Genomic DNA, 15,062 nt, shown 5'->3' on the forward strand with positions numbered 1-15,062 from the left:
TTTAATTAAGAAAAAAAATGGAAGATATTTAAAAATATAAATTTATATTTAAGAATTTTAAATGTAAGAAATGCTTTTTGAAAAAATATTTTAAATGTATATTTACATATATCGATATTCGATTCTCGAATGTATAACTCGAATGACGTCGATTCTCGGATGCGCGAACTCTCTCTACAAACCTTTGTACTGGTCGAGCATACCCTGTAGTGTTCGTGCGATGCACGAAACCAGAGACGCCTACTTGATATTGCCAATTGTGTTTATATAGTCGTTCTCTAACTATCGTATTTTCTCTCATCAATTTTAGTGCTAATTTATCGCTGGTCTAGTGTAATAATCGATAAATTGTAAGTAATATTAACTCTTTTAATGTAAATGTATTCGTTTTAAATGATATTGAAGCTACGTGCGTTCTCGTCGTTCTTACCGTGTAGAATTGTAGCTATTAAGGGTGGGGTGGTTTTCACCCCCAAATTATTAGTCATGCTCAACTTTGCGCCACCGTCGATCGTCCTCGGTGTTAGCGTTACTTCCGAATAATTCGACTACTATTCATAATTTTTTTTTATTCTTTTAAACAAGATAATCAAAGTGGTAATAAGTCGTGTTAATCATAGTACGTCGATCACCGCCCATTGAGGCAGGACGACGGAACATCTGGATCGTGTGTCTTATCGAATATCATAAATATACTTCCGTTTTTTCGCATTGATAATAATGATTTGTGAATTCATAGATACAATAGAAAATATAATAGAGAGTACTAAAGTATTTTTTCAATAAGATAATTTTTTCTTCAGGCTTGCATTGTTCCATTAGATTACATGATTTAAGAGGAATACAATTTGAAAAGAATTTAAGGACTACATCAAGATGGCTTGGCGTTTCAAAGCATCAAAATATAAAAATGCAGCACCTATCGTACCTAAACCAGAAGCATGTATTCGAGATATCTCAGTAGGATCGTATCAGACTTATGGGAACAATATTACAGCATCTGCTGCATTTATGGCATTTAATGTGGATCATAATGGTACTTTCTCAGAAAGTAATAACTTGTATATTGTGTGTATTTTTGTGGTACTATGTAATCTGCTTTTTGTAGGATCTAGTTTGGCTGTATTACCACTTGAAGATTGTGGTAGGAAAAGTAAAACTATGCCATTGTTACATGCTCATGCTGATACTGTGACTGATATGGAATTTTCACCTTTTCATGACGGCCTACTTGCTACCAGTTCGCAAGACTGTTTGGTAAATTTAACGAAATTGATTGATGTTATATACATACTTTATTTTTTTAACTTTATTCCAATAACATTATTTTGTTATCTATCAGGTAAAGTTGTGGCATATTCCAGAAACTGGATTAGAAGAATCTCTTTGTAATCCTGAATGTACATTTTCTCATCGTCAAAGAAGAGTAGAAGCAGTATGTTGGCATCCAGCTGCTGAACATCTTTTAACAACTGCCTCATATACGACTTTAACTCTTTGGGATGTACTTTCTCAACAAGAATTATTCTGTAATGGAAACATCTAATTACTAAGATTATAATATTATTTTATGGTACTTTGTCTAAGATTTAGAATATTTTCATTATTTTGCAGCTAACAGTGATCATACTGAAGTAATACAATCATTAAGTTGGAAACAAGATGGCACTATTCTAGCAACATCTTGTAAAGATAAACAAGTACGAATTATTGATCCTCGTGCATCAACTTGTATTGTTAATTTCTGCTCAAGCCATATGAGTATCAAGGATTCTAGGATTGTATGGTTAAATAACTCTGATAGAATATTGACTACAGGATTTGATGCAGCTCGTCTTAGACAAGTATACATAAGAGATTTGAGGCATCTTAATGAACCAGTAAAAACATTGGAATTAGATTGCAGTACTGGGTATGATTAAATTGTAATTGCAATCAATCAAAGCATGGAACAGTTACTACAATTTACTATTCCTTTTTTTTAGGATTTTGATGCCTCTTTTTGATCCTGATACAAATATGCTATTTCTTGCTGGTAAAGGAGATACTACTATCATGTACATGGAAGTGACAGACAAAGATCCTTACTTGGTAGAGGGAATTCGTCATAGTGGAGAGCAAACTAAAGGTGTGTGTCTGGTTCCAAAAAGAGCACTCAATGTCATGCAAGCTGAAGTCAACAGATTATTGCAGCTCACATCTAATATGGTTATTCCCATCATGTATCAAGTACCTAGAAAGGTAAATTTTATTTTTATATTTAATAAAATACAGAGTACATTATGTCATATTTTTCTAATTTATTATATTTATCTTTTAGACGTATAGAGACTTTCATGCTGACATTTATCCCGATACAAATGGTTGCGTCGCTCAAAATAATGCAGCAGCATGGATCAAAGGCCATAATGCACCTGTTCCAAAGATATCATTAGATCCTGCCAAGAGAAGCAAAGGTGAAGATCCAATAACTGTAAGTAAAAATTTTCTAAACAAATTTGTGTCATTTAATATATTATTATAAACAAATCGTAGAATATACATTTTTAAATTAAATACCATCTCATTTGTATAAAGCGTTCATTTTTTCGGAATACGCATGTTTTTCAATGCTTCTGTATGCCTGTATTTACATATAGCTAAATCTTTAAACAAACAAGAGAAAAATGTTGATGATTTTATTACATTTTATGGAAACACATGCTTTTAGAAAGATATTATTATTATAAATATCGCTGAATGTTTTTACCACATTTATGAAAAAAGAGAACATTTATTCTTTTTTAATTGAGAGAAAATATTTTTTGCGTTTGCTATATAACGAAATTATTTTGCTGTGTGACTTGTACCTCCTGTATAGTTTATTTATAATTTATTTATTTTTCATATTGCCATGTTTGTGTAAATATAGCAAGATATTATATATAATATTACAAGTGTATAATTAGAAAAACACAATTAACAATTACTTTAATGCTTTAATTACTTTTTAATATATATATTGCTATATTTACATTATTAACAAGTATTTAAATATAGTTTAGTTATTTCAAGGATTAATGGACATATATGCATATATATATATATATATATATATATATATATATATACACATATATAAATTAATTGTATGTTCCCAGAATATGCATACGTCAATTTTCTTTTCTTTCATTTCTTCTTTTATATTTTTTGTATATTTTTCATATTTCAGATATCCAATGTATATTTTATAGTTTATACATTAGCACTATTGAAAGTGTTATTCCTGGCACGTGTAATTGTAATGGCAATTGATGTTCTATAGCTTAATCTATCAGCGTAAGTAATATTAAGTTCGCGTAAAATAAGTTATGTATTTTTATTTTTTAGTTTTAATTATTTTCTATATACTCAAATACATACATAGAGTAGTTTGATAATATAAAAACTAGATTAGTTCGTACCTTTTATTTTGTTTCTGCTATAAAGTAAAATAGACAGAGTGGTTTTGTGTGTATGTATGAGAGAAGCTTGTAGATATTATATAATCACATATATTTATGTAGTATATAACTCTTTATGTAAACGCAAATTAGAAACTATGCAATTGGACATTCAAATTTGGTTTGACTAGTTTGCGTCATTAAGGAATTTACCGTACCTTTAGGTACACAAAGGAAATTTAGCAACACTGAAAGAAAATCAACATGAAATTAAAGTGGAACCGATCAAGTCTCCAAAATCAATAACGATTGCAACACCAAAAGGATTTTGCAAAGCTCAAGGTATCAATCATGAAAAGGAGAAGAACATGGAAAATGATATCGAGAAGACAGAAGAAAATAAAAAGATCGAGATAGAAGATGAGAAGATAAAAATGCAGAACGGTGGACAGACGATACCACCGAAGCCTCTACCTAGAGCATCAAGAACTAACAGCGTTTCTGAGGATGAACCTAAACCTGTAGCACGACCTCGCACATCACCGAATCCAGGATCCGTCGTTACATCTGTAAATCCAAATGCAATCAGCGGATACAAGGTTGTAAATTAGTTGTAGGAAACAAAAGAAAAGAACAAAAAAAAAACAGGCGTTACTTTTGTATGTGTGATTTCAGTGTGTGTTTTCAACTATATACTTTGCCATTTCTTTTCATACTTCATCATTTTTTAACACATGTTATATGTTTTAATTGTTAATGTCATATCATATCTTATATAATCGTTCATTATAATTTCAACTGCAGATTTATATTAATATTAAAAAAAAAATTATTTTTTTTTTAGTATTAATTTATAATGGAATAGATAAATGGAAATTTGTTATTAATTTTATTTGTAAAACAGACGATTGATATATATATATTTTTTTCTCAGCCGCGACTTGGACCAAAACCATTTCAAGCAAAGTCTGGTAGTCAGGAATTCTCTTTCGATAAGGTCTTCTCTGTGCCAGTTGCACCGAATAATGATACAAATGGTTATCCAAATGATATTAGTATACCATTGGATAATCCTACTGATCCAGAAAAATCACCAACATTTTCTAACGATCGTATGAAGGAAGCAGAGAATGGAAAAAGTGATTCTAGCTCGTTGGAAGAGGATGCGAATTCAAGCGACTCCGGATATAAACCAAAAACTCCGAGCACTGCAGAGAGGCGAAAAGTTTTTGAAACTAAAGTTAAGGATGAATCGCCTGAAAGTGAAGACGTAGGAGGTTTCGAACGTGGTAATGTTAATAGAAACTCAATCGCAGAAAGGCGACGTTTGTATGAAAGTAGATCTGTATCTGTAACTGATGGAAATTTAGCCGAGAAAGCAATGGGATCGCCGACCATGTTACGAAGACGAGATTCTTTCAAAACTAAGAGCGAGGTAATTAAAGAAGATGATGTAAAGAAAGTCGTTCCAATGTTGCGCCAACAAAGTATGGATCCACGCTTGGAAAAGGTCGAACCAATTACGACACCAACTCCTAAAAGAACATCGACAGTATTTGGTATAAAACAATATATAAAACAATTTCGTTAATATATTAAAATATTCTAATATTACATCATATAATAAAATTTCGAGTGTCTAGAACTAATCTTTTTATTTATAGGTCGAGTATCAAAATTCAGACATCTTAAAGGTACGCCTGGTCATAAATCAACTCATATTGAAAACGTAAGAAATATTAGTCGACAGATATCAGGAGAATGCGATGGTTTCCATGGTATGTGTGTATTAGAATTTCCTGTCTAATATAATTATTATTAAATAAACCTGACATATGTAAAATAAATTGTAGCCAATTCCGATCGCGTTGCTGTTCCTCTGAGTGGACCTGGAGGGAAGATAGCAGTATTAGAATTAAAGAAAACTGGTAGATTGCCTGATGGTGTTATGCCAGCATTGGTTCATGGAGCTACAGTGATGGATTTCCAATGGGATCCTTTCAACAATCAGCGATTAGCAGTCGGTAAAGTGAAGATAAAAAATTCATTTAATATCTAATAATAAGAAAAAAGATTACGAACCATAATTATTTATTATTCAGCATGCGATGATGGCATGATCAGACTATGGGAAATACCAGAATCTGGATTAGCGGAGCCAACAAATGAACCAAGTCACGTGATAGAAGCTCATGCTGATAAGATTTATTTAATAAAATATCATCCTTTAGCATCCGACGTGCTTGCATCAGCATCGTACGATATGACAGTAAAACTTTGGGATTTATCACCTTTAACATCAGGAGAATCAGCCATTCCAAAGATAACATTGTTAGGACATACAGATCAAATATTTAGCTTAGCATGGTCACCATGTGGACAGTACCTTGCTAGTGCATGCAAAGATGGAAAGTTACGAATTTACAAGCCGAGATCCAGTGACGTGCCTATAAAAGAAGGAAAAGGACCAGTAGGTACTCGTGGTGCAAGAGTTATATGGGCATTGGAAGGAAGATACCTTGTTGTAATGGGTTTTGATAAGTACGTTGATTTAATTTATTATACTCCTTCATTTTGATATGCACAATATACAACATTACTATTATTTTTTTCTCCAGAGTCTCTGAAAGGCAGATAATGATATTTAAAACTGATAATCTTAATCAACCTTTGAATACAGTTGGATTAGACGTTTCTCCTGCGATTTTGATGCCATATTACGATGAAGATAGTTCCACTTTATTTTTAACTGGTCGCGTAAGTTCATCTTTCTTCTCCTTTTATTTGTATTTTATTAAGATCAGATTATTGCTATTGGAAATATATTCTCAGGGCGATTCTACTATATATGCTTTCGAAGTGACGGAAGAAGCTCCTTATTGTTGTCCTCTGAGCCATCATCGATGCAGCAGTTTGCATCAAGGATTATCATTTCTTCCTAAAAATAGATGCGATGTCGCAAGTGTAGAATTTGCATCCGCTTTAAGGTTGACAAATAATACCATCGAACCGTTAAGTTTCACAGTACCGCGTATAAAGGTACTTTGAATATTTCTGATATTAAAAAAAAATATATATATATATGTGTACGTCATCATATAATTAATAATTATTTTCCTTATAATATTTAGAGTGAATTATTCCAAGATGATCTTTTTCCACCAACAAAAATTACATGGAAAGCGGCATTAACTGCCGCTGAATGGTTTAATGGAATAAATAAACAGGCCTCTAGAATAAGTCTCAAACCACCTGGTATGGATAACTGTAAGTATAATTATTTACTTACAAATAATACATATGTTTATAATATACACTGTTTATAATATACAATAACTATATTGTTGTATTTATATGTAGTAACAGAGAATCAAGGACAACCAGCAGTTACTACTACTATGCCATCCACAACAAAACAAACAACAGGATCATTTTCAATCTCTTCACAACCTTTCAGTCGGCTTGGCTGGAATACAGATGTAAGAGCAAAGCAAGAGGAAGTAAGTTAATCGTATTTAATTTTCTGCATGTATATTTTTGAAAATCACACATTGCCGAATGATTTATAATAATGATAGTAGAATCACGTGTAGTTATGTGTGTTTGTCATGAAGAATTACAGGCATGTTATAAAATATATATTTTCATTTTGAAAGATTAAGATATATATCAATAAGAATACGCGTAATTTCATCACATACTGAGCAAATATTTTTTTAGTTATTTTTGTCTCAGTGTATTGCATAATGTGTGTTGTGGTAGATCCAAAAAACAATGAGCAACAATGTGGGGGATGTAATACAGTGCTCTTTGGAACAAGACCACATGGAGGGTGTGGAAGAGCACGAGTGGGTAGGTTCATCATTTGTTGCTATGCATGCTATTAATTATTTTAAATTATATTTCTTGATTTGCTCTGAAATTATGCACCTGATTAGTTGTTTCAAAAAAGTTGAAGGAAAAGAAAATTTATAAGAAATATCATATTACATCAAAATAAAAAAAAAGAAAAAGAAAATATTAGTTTATTTGCATATTTTGCTTGCTATTCTTTCTCAAGACTTGCTATTTCATTTGTATTTTTTATATTAGAAGTTATTATTATAGAAATTAGTTGTGCTGTACTATTTCTGCTTTTCTTTACTTCCAATTTATTCTTTGCCAATTAATTGAATTGTCTCATTTCATTCTCATCTTACATGATATTAGTATAATGGCAGGAAATTATTTTTTATATTACAGGATGAGTAAGAAATAATGACGTACTGGTAGAGTATTTTAACTAAATGGTAAGATAGAATCTAGATATAGATATTTGAGCCATAAGTTATTAATTATGTTGAGAATGGAAAGGATGTGTCCTAATGTTACTACATGTTGGGCAGAACGTTTTACATTTTGAGAAGTACTTCCAAAGATTTACCTTCTAAGAAAAGACAAAATAATGTGTCCAATTTTTTAAGTTAACACTATTAAGTATTTTTTAACCATTTTATATACAAACAATTTTATAAACATATAAACGTAAAATTCCATCAAATAGTGTAAATATTCAGGCTTTGTATTTGAAGTTAAAAAAGAAAAAGGAAAACAAAAAAAACGAAGGAAATGACTGAAATTTATAAAAGTCGCAAAACTACACAACTTTTGTAAAACTCGAAGAATTTTCGACAAATTATAATATTTTTTTTATTTTTTCTTTTTTATATAGGAAATGCGTGATGATACTTCTAGTCTTAAATAATTGTTTTTTTGTTTTTTTTTCTTATTTTATTTTATTTTATTTATATGTATCTCATGCTGCATATAATTATTATTAATACTGTAAAAAAAAAAAAACAGTATCATACACAAACAGTATAATTTACTCGATTATTATAAAATAAGTGGACAAATTTTGTCAAGAAGTAAGGATGATTTTGAATGAAAAAAGAAGTTAATGTGAAAATTTTATTATTCGCTGACGCGATAAATCTTAAAAGTCATTATTAAATAAGATATTTAAAAAAAAATCAGTTAATACACACACATATATTATCCTAAATCCAGAATGAAAGATATCGATTAATAATTCTGTTGTATTTATATGTAAGATTATTATAATTACGATGATTTAACTTATATACCGATAAAACGAACGCGCAAAATAACACGTGCCATTGATAAAGCCAAGAGAAAGATAAACTTTCATTGACTAGTGATAATAATAGAAAAAGAAAAGAAGTAAATAATAATAATAATTATTATTCCCTGCAAAACAGGTATTAATTAATATTTTAACCAATACACAATGATATTGGTATTAACAATGATTTTCTAGAAAAATGCAATATAACATTTTTAATTAGAGAAAATTAAAATGAGAAATTTATAATTATCACAGAGAATGTTAAAAAAAAGAAAAAAGAAAAAAAGAAAAAGAAAGAAAATAAGTTTTTGTCAAGAAGTTGTCGTAAATTTTTGCACGTTTTTGCAACTTCGTACGCGTACGCACACATACGAAATATGTTTTAAGAAAAAGATAAATAGTTAACGAGGATATACGTATCAAGTATTAAAGTATAATATTTAGTAATTTAGTCATAAACAATAACAATAAAAAGGAACATGAAAGAAAGAAGAAAGAGAAAAAAAGATGGAGTGATTTGATATCAGCTAATTACAGTTTTTTCTTGTACATCTCTCAAATGTGGTAAAATCGTAACTTTTATACACTTTGTATCTCGTAGCAATGGATTTATTTTCAATGTATCAAGAGAAAATCGAAATGTCTCGCGCAACATTTTCTTAGATATCATAATATATCGATACATACAGTGTATTTGAATAGACTCTTTTGATATACAAGAATTTTTCATATTGGTGTGAGTCGTGAGTTGTTTGCTCTACATATTTGTAAACGATATTATGGTGCTATAGTACATTTGATAAATTCTAATTTATTATAGCCCTGAGTGAATTGCAATATTGTCACAGCTATTGTCGAATGCATACATACATAGATACATACAACATACATAGATACATACATACATACATACGTACGTACGTACGTACGTACACTTTCGTATCGTCGAACTAATGAGTGCTTATAATTAAAAAATAAATAATAATAGTATGTTAATAATTATATCTCAGAAATTACTTAGGGCACAGTATTTTATCCTAATTCTCTCTAAAAAGAAAAAAAAAAATATTAAAGTCCATCGAGGTGCCAAAAGAAAATACTTCGTAATTTAAATTAAAAAATGACGGGCTAGTAATTATGTTAAAGTTGACGATGCAGTTACATATAAACACACACGCATACACATATTCACATGCTATTTAAATTTACTATTCAATTTTTAGTAAAAGCGATGGTATATATATTTTTCTCTATCAATACGAGATCGTACTTTCTGTCCCGTTTATATTTTTAGAGACTTAAGAAATTTTACACTCGACGATATCAAATTAAGAAAATAATTTTGTCAAATGAGAAGAAACTATACTTGTGTCGTCCATATTATAAGTAATTGAATCTTTTCTATTCTTCGCACGGAACCATCCATATAAAACATCTCTGTAATGCTGAAAAATCGACTCGATTTAGTCGGAATGAATGAATTTTTCTTTATTATTTTTCTATGCCATTATACTCTTTTCCTCGTAATACCATATTATATCATATACGAATATAACTTAGATCTCTGTATCTCGATTGCTGCACAGCTTGTGTAAGAATTATATTTTCTCGTCAATGAAAACAACATTTCATTGTTTGTGTAGTATAAGCCTACTCTCACGGAAAATAAAGACTCGCATAAGCGTTTTTTGAATCATATATAAAAAGCATTAAAAAATATATATAATAATAATAATAATAATAAAACAGAAATTTTATCGGTCGACCTTGTGCTATGTCCAATAGTTATTTAAGTAATTCTATCATGTAGTAACATACCTTTATATCGATCTTATACCTTATATGTATATCATCTATAAAACCTTTTTACCAAATATGTAAATTGCATTTTCGAATCTTACCTTTTTTCGTTACGACAGGTCACAGTTTACACAAACACACATATACATACATATATACATATATATTATATATGTATGTACATAATGTATTTAATGTGTTTTAAACTTCAGGAAACCTAATTGCGCTTAATTCATCGACAAAAGGACCATAAAGTATGATGTGGATGTTGCACGATCTTAAGAAATAAAATAATACATATATGTAGATGATAATAAAACCTTATCTTATGGGACATTATATTTTTTTATTTTTATTTTTAAGTAATTAATTAATTGATATATTTCTACCGTCGAAAAACTTTCCAAATAAACTACGAATATATTCCCTGCTGTTAAATAAGAAAGTTTGAGGTTTCTTCGAACAACAAATAATAACATTTTACGTATTGCCATTGGAACATCATACCATAATCCAGATCTAAATTAATAGAGAATAATCAATAATAAGTATAACAAGTTTCTTATATATCTTTTTTTCATTTTCTGGATAGATGGATCATGCTATTATTATCTCATATAATGAACTTTCAAGTCTATCGTTTTAACAATCTGTAATTAATGTATCTCACACAGGCGTATAAACGTTAGACGGCTTATTCTAAAAGTTTTAATATTATCCAACAGTGTTGCTTAGAATTCAATTATAGAAAAGCAATCATAAGAAATATGCTCTTCAAATGGTGATAAATAAGTATTCAAAATAATTTTGTTAGTTTCTCATTATCATACTAAATGGAAAATTTTGTTATAAACTATTGATGAACGAATTTCCTAATAAATATTTAATGTGGATATTAATACAAGGTACAATTTGTTTAATCTTTTTCTGTTTGTCTATTTTTACTTTTAATACTATGATGTGACGTTGAAACAGTGATTTACGTTAATTAATGATTTTTTATATTGATTATTGCACCTGAAGATATGCAACACTTCATACACTGTCGATAATGTTATTACTTTGAGCGCCATCTCTGAGTAAGCAATTTTGTTAATCCCATAGAATATGCAACCATCTTCTACAGGGTTGTATGGCTGTGTTACATACTGTGAAGAGTAAAAAAAGTTGCTTACAAGTTATTAAAGTAATTCTATTTCAAAATTTAAGTAATTCTATCATATACTAACATACCTTCATATCAATCTTATACCTTATATGTATATCACCTATGGAACTATTTGATCAAATATGTAAATTGCATTTTCGAATCCAACCACTTTTACGTCAGGTCACGTCATAGTTTATGTATGTATATATATAATATATGTAATATATTTTAAACTTTAGGAAATCTAATCACGCTTCTTGTATCGACGAAAGGACCATAAAGTATGACATGGATGTCTGCACGACCTTAACAAATAAAATAACAAATATATGTAGGTGCTAAAAAAATTTTATCCCATAGTACATTTATATCTTTCATTTTTATTTTTAATTAATTAATTAATTACTTAATATATTTTTACCGTAGAGAAACTTTCGAAACAAAATACAAATATTTTCCCTGCTGTTAAATAAGAAGGTCTGAGGCTCCTTCGAATAACTAACAGTAACATTTTACGTACTGCCATTGGTGCATCGTACCATAATCCACTATATCTGTGAAAATTTATAAATTTATTATTTTGTTTAAATAATTTAAATATATTAAATTAACAATTAAAAAAATATTCATAATATTAACTAATGATATACATATATTTTTTTTAATTAATATCAAAGAGTAACAAATTTTATATAACATAGTTTTATTTATAAGTAATAAATAATTAAATTAGTTCATTATTATTTATTTCTTTAATTATTTGTTGATTATCGACGATGATATTATCAAACATTTAAAAGTTTCCTCATTTTTTCAACAGATGGCATCTACAAAGTTATTTGTTGATTATCGACAGAAATTAACAAATCACTTATCTTCAGAGATATGACAATAAATAAATAATTATTATAATATACTTATTATTAATAACCAATAATATGTATAAAATAATATAGTTTTTAACTCACGCTTTGAAACAAATGTCACTACTATGATCTATTATTCTTTGTCCGACAAAACTAATGCAATACATGTGGAAAAGTTGAGCTCCAGTAAATGCAGTAAATTTGAATACTTCTACTGATTTTCCTAGTAATACTGCAACCTATAATTTCAATACAAAAGAAAAAGGTGATTAAATCTAGATATTCTTTTTATTATAATAATGAATACTTACACGCAAAAGAGAGACACTTAAACAAATTATATTCATTCCTGTTATTAATAACGATGGCAATGAAAAATATGATTCCATTAGATCAGCGAATCTTAAAAATTACAAAAGGAAGATTAATATTATTTGCTTACACATATTTTGTTTACTTGACAATATTTCTTTTATACTAACTCCACAGCTCTTTTATGCGCCTTAATAAAACGTATGAAACTTCGAGAGCATTCTTTAGATTGACGATTCGAAGAAATTTTCTCAGTATTGTTTTCCTTCAACAAATTTTCTAACCGATATCTGAAAAATATAACAAAATCTTTCTTCCTCTTTTTATATGTTACATTTTTCCCTTTTTTTATTGTAAATTAGTTTATAAAAATAAAACATTTTTCTTACCCAACAGCCGTAAACAAACCACAAACGTGCGAAGTAAAAACCAGAAAAATGGCATCGTTTGCGAGAAAACATGTTATACCAATCATAATAGCCGAAGTCATATGGAAATAAATCGGATAAAAGTATTCTTGTGAATCAACAAAATATTCATTCATAATTACGTGTCTCAATGGACGAGATTCGTTCAATGGAGAAATTAAATCAAAGATCTTTGGTAAAAATGATGTCAAAAAACTTAGAATCACAGTTGTGTAAATGTATACTAGACGAGAGAAAAAAACTGAGTATGTTTTATGATATATTCAATAGAGTGATTACGAAATCTTACTTATGTATCCTATTATATAAAATCTTCCTTCTTTAGCATAATTTTCCATTATAGTGATCTCTTCTTTGGATTTCCATAATTTCCACTCGTCTTCAATCTTATTTAAAAGCTTTTTTATCTGTAAATATAATTTATTAATAATATTAAAAAAAAAATAAATTTTCGTAACGTGCGATAAAATGTAGAAATTATTTGAATTTCTAAAATTATTCTTGATCATGTTTTTAAAATTTTATTTTATACCAATTAATAAAAAGTATTATTATTACTGTTAAATGATAGAACGATCAACTAACCATATCACCAGCGAAATAACATGTGTGACACTTGACAGAGATAGTTGTCATAAGTGCTATTCCTGCAATAGCATCAGCCGTGAATTCTAAAGCTCCTTTAGAAGAATACAAGAGTAAAACCTGTGAAAATAATAATAATCAAAGAAATCGGCTGATCTCAATAAACAAATTCAATAAATTTATCTCATATTACATTGACTTATAATATATATATATATATATATATATATATATATATATATATATATATATATATATATATATATGTATATGTATGTATGATGTATGTATGTATGTATGTATGATTATATTATATTTACCTCAGTAATAATAATAGAGGTAGTCAGAAGAGTAACAAAACACAATGAAAGTAAACGCACATTAGGATTTTGATCAGGCCACTGACCCACCATTGATAACAAAAGTTTGCTAACCCTATAGTAGGGATGATCGAAAAAATCCATAAGGTTGTTAAAGAGGCGTGAAACATTCTGAACGAAAGGAGAATGAGAAAAGTGACTAGTAAGAACTAGACGTACCCTAATAAAATATTGAAACCCTCTTTTTTTCTATCTTCTTCAAGAAACAGACACGAAGTTGATAAGTGATAGGCAAGACAGATATTTGCAAATTTAATGATTCTTTTCTCTTCTTTCTTAAGTCTCTTCATTTTCTTCAATATGACATTTCTTTCTAAGTAGTTTTTAAAAAGTAAATTGTTAGAAACATGTAATTATACTCGTGTATAGAATGGTCGATAATAAGTGTAGCAAGTTTCTTATATTTCTTTCTTTTCATTCTCTGGATAGATGGGATATCTTATTATTCCTTCCTGGAATAAACTGTCAAGTCTATCATTCTAACAATCTGTAATTAATGTATCTCACATAGGCCTATAAGCGTTAGACAGCTTATTCTAGAAGTTTCAGTGTTGTTTAAAAGTATTACTTAGCTTTCAGTGATGGAAAAACAATCGTAAGAAACGTGCTGTCTAATTAGTGATAAATAATTACCCCAAACTATTTTATTCGCTATTCATCGTCATGCTAAGTGTAAAATTTTGTTGTGAAGTATTATTGAATGAATTTCCTAAAAAATATCTGACATGAATATCAATATAAATCACAGTTTGTTTTATCTCTTTCCGTTTGTCTATTTTATACTTTTAATGCTATGATGTGACGTTGAAACAGTGATTCGTGTTAATTTATGATTTTTTATATTGGTTAATGCGCCTGAAGATATACAACACTGTATACATTGTCGATAATGTTACTACTATGAGTGCCATCTCTGAGTAAGCAATCTTTTTAATCCCATAGAGTATGCAACCATCCTCTACGAACATGTATGATAGTGTTGCATACTCTG

General features: G+C 28.9%; 2 protein-coding genes across 5 annotated transcripts; one reads left to right on the forward strand and one right to left on the reverse strand.

The window, feature by feature from the left end:
- The first annotated feature begins 114 nt into the window (after nucleotides 1-114).
- On the forward strand, nucleotides 115-10,684 carry LOC127068557 (coronin-7). 4 transcript variants are annotated; one of them, XM_051004842.1, is made up of 18 exons: nucleotides 115-350; nucleotides 804-1,036; nucleotides 1,109-1,257; nucleotides 1,343-1,529; nucleotides 1,615-1,912; nucleotides 1,986-2,241; nucleotides 2,321-2,473; nucleotides 3,647-4,021; nucleotides 4,357-4,981; nucleotides 5,087-5,200; nucleotides 5,276-5,446; nucleotides 5,525-5,963; nucleotides 6,041-6,179; nucleotides 6,255-6,461; nucleotides 6,554-6,689; nucleotides 6,783-6,922; nucleotides 7,185-7,274; nucleotides 10,563-10,684. In XM_051004842.1, exons 2-18 carry the CDS (start codon nucleotides 877-879, stop codon nucleotides 10,569-10,571), a joined length of 3,648 nt encoding a protein of 1,215 aa, XP_050860799.1. In that variant the 5' UTR covers nucleotides 115-350; nucleotides 804-876; the 3' UTR covers nucleotides 10,572-10,684. The 4 variants fall into 4 exon arrangements, with proteins under 4 accessions (XP_050860799.1, XP_050860802.1, XP_050860800.1 ...); XM_051004841.1 differs by lacking the exon at nucleotides 10,563-10,684 and adding an exon at nucleotides 7,665-10,432 and having other exon boundaries at nucleotides 116-350; XM_051004845.1 differs by lacking the exon at nucleotides 7,185-7,274.
- Nucleotides 10,685-11,215: 531 nt separating this feature from the next.
- Nucleotides 11,216-14,367, reverse strand: LOC127068535 (odorant receptor 13a-like). Its single transcript, XM_051004817.1, has 9 exons — nucleotides 14,012-14,367; nucleotides 13,692-13,811; nucleotides 13,386-13,513; nucleotides 13,068-13,355; nucleotides 12,849-12,968; nucleotides 12,678-12,768; nucleotides 12,469-12,605; nucleotides 11,922-12,054; nucleotides 11,216-11,805 (listed from the first exon to the last, which is right to left on the reverse strand). Exons 1-9 carry the CDS (start codon nucleotides 14,153-14,155, stop codon nucleotides 11,749-11,751), a joined length of 1,218 nt encoding a protein of 405 aa, XP_050860774.1. The 5' UTR covers nucleotides 14,156-14,367; the 3' UTR covers nucleotides 11,216-11,748.
- Nucleotides 14,368-15,062: the final 695 nt, after the last annotated feature.

Source organism: Vespula vulgaris, chromosome 13 (assembly GCF_905475345.1).
Source record: "Vespula vulgaris chromosome 13, iyVesVulg1.1, whole genome shotgun sequence".
In the NCBI taxonomy this organism is placed as follows: Eukaryota; Metazoa; Arthropoda; class Insecta; order Hymenoptera; family Vespidae; genus Vespula; species Vespula vulgaris.